The sequence below is a fragment of the Pomacea canaliculata genome, linkage group LG10 (genome assembly GCF_003073045.1).
Source record: "Pomacea canaliculata isolate SZHN2017 linkage group LG10, ASM307304v1, whole genome shotgun sequence".
Taxonomy (NCBI): domain Eukaryota; kingdom Metazoa; phylum Mollusca; class Gastropoda; order Architaenioglossa; family Ampullariidae; genus Pomacea; species Pomacea canaliculata.
The window spans coordinates 20,036,117-20,045,648 of NC_037599.1; the positions used below are offsets into that span (position 1 = coordinate 20,036,117).

The 9,532-nt window shown below is 47.2% G+C and overlaps 1 protein-coding gene across 3 annotated transcripts in view; it reads left to right on the plus strand.

Annotated features, from left to right (window-relative positions):
• Positions 1-9,232, plus strand: part of LOC112573113 — a 95,629-nt gene extending 86,397 nt beyond the window's left edge. For all 3 annotated transcript variants that reach the window (XM_025253160.1, XM_025253158.1, XM_025253159.1), the window contains one exon: positions 5,160-9,232. In XM_025253160.1, the coding sequence (XP_025108945.1) occupies positions 5,160-5,655 (496 nt within the window). In that variant the 3' untranslated portion in view covers positions 5,656-9,232. The remainder of the gene's footprint in view (positions 1-5,159) is intronic.
• Positions 9,233-9,532: the final 300 nt, after the last annotated feature.

Sequence of the window (9,532 nt, forward strand, 5' to 3'; positions counted from 1 at the left end):
AGGCGTCGAAGAGTTATGCGTGTGTTATGGAACATTTGAGAAAGCTGATTGTCGAGGGGTTAGAGTAGAGTCAGTAGACCATTGGCGTCTGCGATTGGAAGTGGGTGTTCGATTCCCATGTGGCGCAACTTATTTTCTCACATTTCACTTGGTTATTGAATGGGTACGTTGACCCTGTAAACTGTAGAGGGTCGGGGAAGGAAGTGCATGGAGGCACCACCCTCACACTGACCCCCGAGATAAGGGAGGGTCTAACACTTCACACACTGTGGGTAAAAGGTTAGGGTCCTTTTATTCAACATTTAGATAAACAGGATAGACACGCAACGCCTGTTAGCGGAGTTCACCCAGAGTGGGCTCATGGGTATTAAGTACTAAGGTCAGAGTTGAAACACAGAGAGAGAAAGATGAAGCTTGTTTTCATGGTGCAGTACTTCGCTTAGACCAAACCCTGGGTGGGGACACTGATATAAAATAAAAGCTGTGAAGTTTTCTGTTCATGACAATAATTGACATCGTTCACATCTTCTCGCAAGACGCCTGTCGTCTTTGTTGATGAGCTTTGATACCCAGAATCCTCGTTGGCTGTTCGACAATAAACCACCTCGCGCAGCCTGAACCTTCCACAGGGTTATGACCTGCCACGCAGCCCCAAGCCCCGGAGCATCGATCTTTATGGGAGAACATAAAACCTCGGTGACTTGCACGTAAATGAGAATTTTTTTAAGTCCTCTTCCTCCTCCTCCCTGTCCGAACACCCTCGTGTATCCTCGGCACCACCCACCTGTCATTACTGTCTAATCAGAGCACATCATGTCACGTGCTGGGTGTTGAGGGAAGGGGGCAGGGACATGACAATACCTCCTACAGGTCGTGTTACGTAAGGTCAGGCTGCGCGCGCATCGCTGGCGGGCCATTCAGTAAGTACCCCGGTGGTTGCCAGTCGCGATGCGCGTAACGGTTGACACGAGGCAGCGGGCGCGCGAGACAAGACGCCGGTTATATTTAGCGCACAGCTGCATGACGCACAGCGGCACCGCGCGCTATTCTCACCCACAGCTGCAGCTACCAGCGGTAGACAGCAACACGAGGTGGGAGGGAGGCTGCATTGTGCCGGACAGAAAATGCCAAACCGTTAGCGACCTTCTCACTGGGATGTGGGATGATGTAGGTGTGGGTACCGTCTACCACCAGTTCGCCTGTTGAGCGGTTAGTGTGGGGTGGGTGAGTAGGTAGGTGTAGGTGCAAGCTGTGGTGGTGGTGTTGTGCGGACTTCGGTGGTCGCTCGGCGTGGAGGGACCGCGAAAATATTTCCACAGACGGCGAAGGGCTTAGCCATCATCCATCATGCTGACTGCACGGTAAGTGATTCGCTCGTCTGTTTGTTGGCGCGTGTCCCTGCAACAGCTTGTCCACAAACTTCATACAACGGAATTTGTAAAGAGGGTGCATTGTTTGTGGCTGTCGGGTCACGTGTAAGTTGGTGGCGAGGGTGGGAAAGTAGGATGAGACGAATTGTCGTGTTTTTCTTCCTCGGTTATTTGTCAAATATTGAGTGATGACCGGTCTTGTTTGTTTATTTCCTCACGTCACGAGTGGAAATGTTTGTCAGGCAAACCGAGGGCGCTGTGAGTAGCAGGTACAGATAATGTAGCTTGTCGTATCCTTATCATGGCTTACTCCTGTCGTGAGTCATGTGAGCGTGCGACGCAGATGTGTAAATCGACCCGAGGCGTGATCGAGTGACGGAGTGGGTGGGGAACGAGCGGGATACGACAAGGAGGAATAACGAGAAAAGGGAATCAGAGAAATAGGACGATCCTGTCAGACCGTGCATACTTTCACATCTGTTGCTATTTATTCGTATGGAACGCCAATCGTGATCACACGATTTCATGTTGTTTATTTTATTTTACTTCTTACCGTTATTATCTTTCATTCTCGGGACTACGTCAGTAGAAAATCGTCAACACTTAACACCGGCTGGATCCCACATCTCGAGTTCAAAGGTCACGCTCAACGAACCTCCATGGCGCCGCGAGATGCACCAGCTGTTGCTGTTCGTTTCACCTTGACCTTCATTCTCGTACAACGCCCAACGGAGGAAAAATAAATACAGTACGACTGGCGGCGTCCAGTGATGAGTGGTATAACGGTCTAACGGCGCAGTGCACCCCGCGCACGTGACGTCATCTCCGCGCCCGTTTTGTAGGACGGTGACGCCATGCACAGGAGTTGATGCCAGAAGACAGGAGGAAAATATGCGAGCTGACTGGCGCCTGGTGTACTGCGCCATGTTCCCTCGTCCTTTCCTTCTGTGTGTCTGTGTGTTTGTGTGCCTGTGAGCGCCTGATGCTTTTAATACTTCTAGCCACGAAAATATTTGTTCCTAATTCATAAAGTATCGTAGATCAGTTCTTCTCTCCTCCTTTCTCTTTCTCGTTCTCTCTCTCACGCGCTTGCCCCCTACCCTACCCTCCCTCTCTCTCTTTAAAGCAGCGCACGAGTTGTCTTTGTTACCTGTGGCCACACCATCGATCAAAGACCGGTCACACCATCAAACATGCAGTTCAGAACCCAGTCGCGCGTAATGGCCATAAAACAGCCATCGTGGTGGTCACGCAAGACTAAACGCAATGAAGAACAAAATATAAATAAATAAAAATTCCGTTTGTCAGATGTATTCGTGCGGTGCATTGTCCTCGTGCTGGAGTTGATCAGTGACCGAGACGGTGAGGCCGGCGGTGTGTGCTTAAGTGATCAAAGAGACCGACATGCACACGTGCTGTTCACACTGACTGGGGGGGGGGGTCTCCTTAGTGATTGATTTAATGTACTTGTGTCTCCGGTCTTACATGTTGTACCCTGACCACCTACTTCTTTATCTCTCTCTTTTCTTTTCCTTCCTTCCTCCCCTTCTCTAACCCTTTCTACCTTCTCAGCCCACCTGATGATTTTTATCCAGCCACCGTCTTCCCTAAAATAGTTCTTGCAAACGACATCCCGGGTTATTGTGTGTCTGCGGTGCAGTGTAGTTGTTGTTAGGTTTATAAACTAACGGTCTAGCGGCATGCGTCCACACACACACAAGAAAAAAGTAATGTCTTTGCTCGAGAACGTACTTGTGGTTGCTATAGAAACCACCTGCAGTTTTTTCCTTCTGTTGGCACTGTTTGTCGGAGTGAGAGTTCCTTGGGGATGGGGGTGGGGTGAAGGAGGGCGTTAGCGGTAGTATGCGAGATATGTCTTTGATCAAAGGTCATGACCTGCCGAACGGTTACATGACAGACTTGCTGCCAGCGCGTCCAAGATCCTGCCGCCTGGCCACCTGCCCCTCCCGCTCCGTCGTGCAGGTTTCCGGGTATCCACCCTGGACCTCAGGCTCCTGTGCTTTCCGTGTGCCGAGTTTGGGTTGGTTTGGTTTATTGTTGTTGGGGTTTTTTATTTTTGCAGGGTGGGGGGATCCACGAGGCTCGGTATACTACTTACCTAATCTAAGGGTCGTAATTTACCATTACCTTGCCATCTGTCTTTCATGTTTCCTTTCTTCCTTTTGTTTATACGAACTTTATTCCAGCCTTGGAGACTATCTTTCTTTGGTACTTGACAACAAACCCGTGCATAACTCGGTTTGGAATTTCCTTCGTTTGTGAACTCTCAGAACGAGACGGTTCCAGTCATGTACAGATGGACCCAGCGATGTGGCTGCAGTTGGAGGTTTGAGTGAGGGTTTGGTTTATCTGAGGAAATTTACAGATCTTGAAAAATAAGAGTCGATACCCCGATGTGGTATACATTTTGATGACAGAATTTATTAGCGGGATTGTTCAGACTTTATTCATTACTCTGTTTATTATTTTCACGTGGGAAGATTAATGTTAGGAACAGTTACAGCTTGTTAGCCCCCGCAAGTCTGTGTCACATACAAGGACTCCGTTGCCTTCATACCCGTCCACTAACCGACAGCATCGTTTGGTGACGTCAGGACGGTTTATAAGCCACAAACACGCATGGTGTATCCGCTGCTGCTGGTCGTGGTGGTTACAATGAAGCAGCAGCTGCGACGTCGGCGGATCGATGGAGAGAGAGAGAGACTGCGAGGCGACGACTGACGAGTAGAGACTTTGTCAGAGGCGGTCAATACAGCTTTCCTGGCCCCACACCCCCGCCCCTGGGCTGATAAGGGGGCAGTGCAGTCCCGCTACTGCTGTAGGCTGCAAGAAAATACACAGGAAAGAAGGAATGAAAGGAAAAGCTTTGTGATGATGTGTATCTAAGTGTGTGATCGTAGAACTGTTACCCATCTTATTGCCTTCTGACGAAGACGGGGAACCGTTTGAACAGCTCAGAGATCGATTCCTAACTGGGTCACTCGCTTTCATTGCTGCGCCAAGAAGTCTCGGAGTACACGGCGATAAAGTTGTTGTATTTAAATGTAAATAATATCGAGGATGTCAGTCTTATCTGCGTGCCAAGCTCACGTGATGTTATTGTTGTTAATTGACCATGTTTGCCAGCCTCAGCTGCTCATAGTGATGAGTGGGGAAGGGGGGGGGGATACATTGCCGGGTTTCCAACTGCTATCAACCCTCTACCGACTGCGAATTGATCAGATGAAATTTGTTGTGCTTTCTTGGGTCTCTTAGTTTTGCTCCCTCTATTCCCCCTGTGTGTGTTTTTGTGAAGGTGCGCTTGTTCTGTTTGATTGTGATGGTCCATGTGCGTGTCAGTGTAAAGTTTCACACCGTCTAGGCCTTTGAATAGTTCATAAGATTAACTGTTCCTTCAGTGTTCTGCTCTTACTTTTCTGGTCTTGTTTTGATATTTGCCAGCTTACCAGGGGTCACTCTGTTGCAGTTGTTAACCTGATGTCCCTTTTCCCTTGTGAGAAGTTTCCCTACTTAGTCTGGAGCATGGATGTATCTTACAGTCAAATTCTTTTGGGGAACATTTCGCTTATAAATTTTCTTCCAAACATAGTGTCTGAAGATAATTTGGTCTGCACAGGTTTCTCGTTTTAAACTGAAAAATAATTGCATTGATATTAATAAGTCTTGAAGATTTTTATTTTACCTAAGAGATGTTTAAGTTGTTCGACGACATTGATTATGATTATGATGTTGATGATGATGATGATGATGATGATGATCTTCTTTCAGCTTGGAGAGCCGCGACAACCCATTTCAACCAGACGGGGATCTGAGAAAAGAGGTGGAAGAACTGTTGAAGCGAGCGACCATCGTGCGCGACAAGTTCTACCTGACGGAGGATGAGAAGTCTCGGCAGCAAGAACTGCTAGCCAGGGGAGACTACTCCCCTGTCACCAAAGAACACACGACCGTGGATGGCGTGCTGACGAGCGGCGGTCCGGACACCAGTCCTCGTGCGGTGCACGAGAGGATCGCTCCCCCTACGACCACGACAACCACACAGGCGGCAGCGGCGTCACCCCCTCCTCATCCCCGGGAGAACGGCAAGGCCACGGGGCCGGACGAGGTAGCGGGCCCTGAGACATCCCCCGATGGAGTCAGGGTGGACGTAGGGGGCTCCCCCACTGCCGACGGCCCCCGGGGGGCTGGGAACACTGACAGTTCCGGCGAGCAGCAGGAAAAAGACAAAGCCAAGCGGCGCCCCAAGTGCTGTGTTGTGATGTAGCGGCGAGCCAGGACCTCGCGCTTACGTCATCACGGTGTCCAGATGCGCCTCACGTTCCACCACCGTGTGAAACCTCGCAGACGGACGAGGGCGCGCAGCGCGCGCTTTGCACGTGACGCCGCGTTTCGAGCCAGACGGAACCTAGAGAGTTTGTGATGTCATCATCATCCGGGACTGTTTATGTTTCCAACTACGAGCAGAGCGTGTGTTAACATGGACTTAACCTATTGCAATGTCTCTCCCACGTGATTGATAAAAGAGAGAAAACTTTTTTTTTCCTAAACCAGTGGGGATCTTCCTTGTGTTACTGAGATCCAAACGGATCCTTCGTAACACGCTTTTGTTCGCTCGGCTTCGTGGACTACGCGGCTAGCTTTTTGGGATTCATGTCGTCACTTCCGGTACTCGTGTCTGCCAACAGTCGTCGCGCCGGGGAGGGGTTGGGGGAAAGTCGCCCAGGGAGAGGCAAAAGTCGGGGCAGACGATTTCCATACGGATGTATTCCATGCATAATCCGGTCTGCCTCCCGGAACGATGGGATTGAGTGATGAGGCTAGCAAGAGGAAGTTTGCTGCTTTCCAAGGGATATCATAAATCGATGTGTGCTGCATGTGTTAAGTTGCTCGATTCTACCCTCCCTCTCCTCGCCAAGCACATCTGGTTTGTCTCATCTTCAATGTGTGTATGTCACAAACGTCAACAGTCTGGTGGAAATCCTTCCGAGGTTCTCACCACAGTGGAACTCTTAACGCATTGTGGAGTTTGACAACGGATTTAACTTTTGTTTATTTGTTTTTTAGTGCATCAGACTGCTACTCCATTCGCCATTCACGCTTTTAATACCCTTTTTTTTTTTTGCAGATGTTACGTTTTTAATTTGTTTTGTTTTGTTTTATATTTTAAAAGATTGATTTTATGATGTCCTTCGCACCTCCACACCCTCGCCAAGCATTTTCTGTCTGAAGGTGCTGTCATCGTTTTACCTTGCCTGCTCACCATGTGAATGATGTCATGCGGAAGATTTGATCTCGATGTCTTTAAATGTGAAGCTCTTTGTCCTTATGTTAGCGAGTCCGTTCGACTCTCTGTGGCTGTGCATTGCAAGCGTTGTTCCTTTGATCAGAAAGAGCAGAAATAAAATAAAGACGAGCTGGCATGAGAAGAGGTTATTTCCCTCCCCCCTACGATCGCGCCTCGTCCTCCCCTTCCCCCCTGCTGTCATGTTTTGTCTCGGACTGGAATGCTGTCAACTCACAAACGTGAGCTCTACTTGGTGAATGACGAGTGAATGAGCAGAGCCCCAGGTTTGGTGGGAGGGGGGACCATACTGGTTCTTCGCAGGCTAGCCAATATGACGTCATCAAAGTATATCACACTCACGTGTGTGTGGCCAGGATGCTGCCAAGCCACATTTCACACAGAGAGGCAACAGACTGTCATCGTGAAGAGTAGACCCTCCACTGAAATAAGTGGCAGACGAAGCGATGCCATGTGACCGGACAGTGTAAACCACGCGACTCAATCTTTTCCCCCTTCTCTGTTAAAAGGGGATTATTCCTCCTCCCCCACCCTTCCAAAAAAAAAAAACTTTTTCCGATTTGGGTTAGTATGTACCACGTTAGCATATTCTGGCCACAAAGAGGTCGCGTAGGTTCTGGCCACTAAAAGACAGGACACTTGAGCCCTTTATTCTTCCTTCATTCCCATAGAAGTTTTGCACGCAGCAGACAATGTTTGGCGCACGAAGTCTACGGTGATATCACATACTCTGCATTTTTACATATTGGCTCACAGGGTTAAACTAAAGCAAATGATGTTCAAGAGTGTAGAGATACTTAAAAATAATTGTCTACTTCAAGAATACTTTGTTTTGAACTAACGTCTTTAGTTCCGTGTGGAGATGAACTGCAGACATCGATAGGAAACAGATCAACGCCTGCCCTTGTCTGACACTGACACCGAGGAAAGCTTGAAAGACATTTTTACAATTTAAAGCTAACCTCAAGTAAATCTGTATCATCGGTACCCGATGTTCATCCGCCATCATGTATGTACTGGCTCAGGTCGGCAAATATACCAAGAGAGATAACTGCTATCTGTGATCTGCTAGGGATGGAAACGACGGGCGTTCTTACTTCCCTTTATTAAGAGACTCGCCATGTGGAGGATAGCAGTAGTCTTTGCTCCTGTCAACCGTCGCTAAAAAAAGGAAACTAACAGAATACCTAGGAACAAGTAGTGCCAGACAAACCAGTTTTTATTTGGCTTTTGTTATCTGTTCAATATTTATTTATCATAGTGCTGCTTGTTGCAATTTTCACGGTCATTTTTTTTTCTTTTTAGCAGTAGTTGCTGGATGAACGAAGGTGCGTTAGCTTTTAAACATTTTATATCCAGATAAAACATTCTTTTCCACAATGTTTTCTGAAGCATTCTTTAAAAAAAATAGTGTGAACTTTATATTTATTATATTTTATGGGGATTTCTAATAAACTTTTATGGTTTTTTTGTGGGGAGGGGATGTTGCATATCCGCTGAAGGCTGCATTTTTCTGTCCTGAAGTGGACTTGAATGTAAATATTTATATCAATGCAACCACCACCGGCTATACTTGTAGCGTATCTGTTTGCACGTAAATGTTTCATGCATTTCTTTTTAAATCATCACAAGCAGCTTTAAGTCCGTCGTGAAACGGAATCATGAGTATGCAAACTATAAAAAAAAATGAAGCAAAGAAAATACATGTTATGCACTTGCTTGCAACTTGATCATTTTATCATCTCATGCATAATTTTATATACATTTTTTTTAAATTGTCTTTTGCGCATGTTCTTTTCTGTCCGGCCTGGTTCTTCCGGTATCTGTTAACGGACGTCCTGACAGTACTGTTCACCTTCTCTGTGTAAACTGCTTCGGTTCAGTACTTGTAGTTGCATGATGAGCTAGGGGGGAAGATGGCGAACACCTGTTTTTAAACCACCACCACCCGACATGTGATGTTAGCAAGACACCTACACACGCATACAGCCCTTGTATTCAATCCAACCCTTGTATTTAAACTCTTCCAGGTCTAATCCGACAGAGAACAGCCATGTGTCGTGAGAATTTCACATCAACCCCAACAGGGATAAATACTGCTACATTATGACCTGACATGTTTCCTGGATGGCCGTTATAAACAGTTATTGCTGGACACACCCAGTGCTCACAGCGAGCACCTGGCCGAGCGTACTACGGACATCGCGACTGAGGCTTCAGACCCGAGGGCAAATTATATAATAATGCAACTACAATCTCTGGACAGGTGTTTTAAACGGTTTGTGGCATATGCGTTATTCTGGCCGGACTTGATGACGTCAGTGACGTATGCATGATTATGGGGAAGAAGTGAGCAGAGTACAGAAGGATGCAGGTGATTAGTTTGTCCATAGTCTCAGTTATTAAACAGATGCTTGATCATTTCAATGCCGTTTGTGTTTATGTTATTTTATTCTTTTTTTTTCTTTTTGAGTCGTGCATCGTTGCTTAGTCCGCCTGAATAAAACTTCAGAATGCTGTCTGGCTATCTCAACACCAATATATGTTGGAGTTTTTTTTTCCCCATAAAAATTCTGTTCGTGTAATTTGTTCGCTCGTGATTGTATTCCACTGTAAAGGCTGTGACATTTTTCGTGTATCAAACATCGATCTGATGTTTCGCCGCGAGTTAACGAGCCGTGAGGGTTCGGGAGGTGAGGGTTGAGTCATGCCTCTCTACACATCAGTTCCACTACCAGCTGGTTTTTGTGCTAATATTTTATCGATACAGTCTGAGGTAGCCCAGGCGTGTCCTTCTTTCAGGACTGATGTGAGTGGGTAATGAAGCCACACAGTTGCC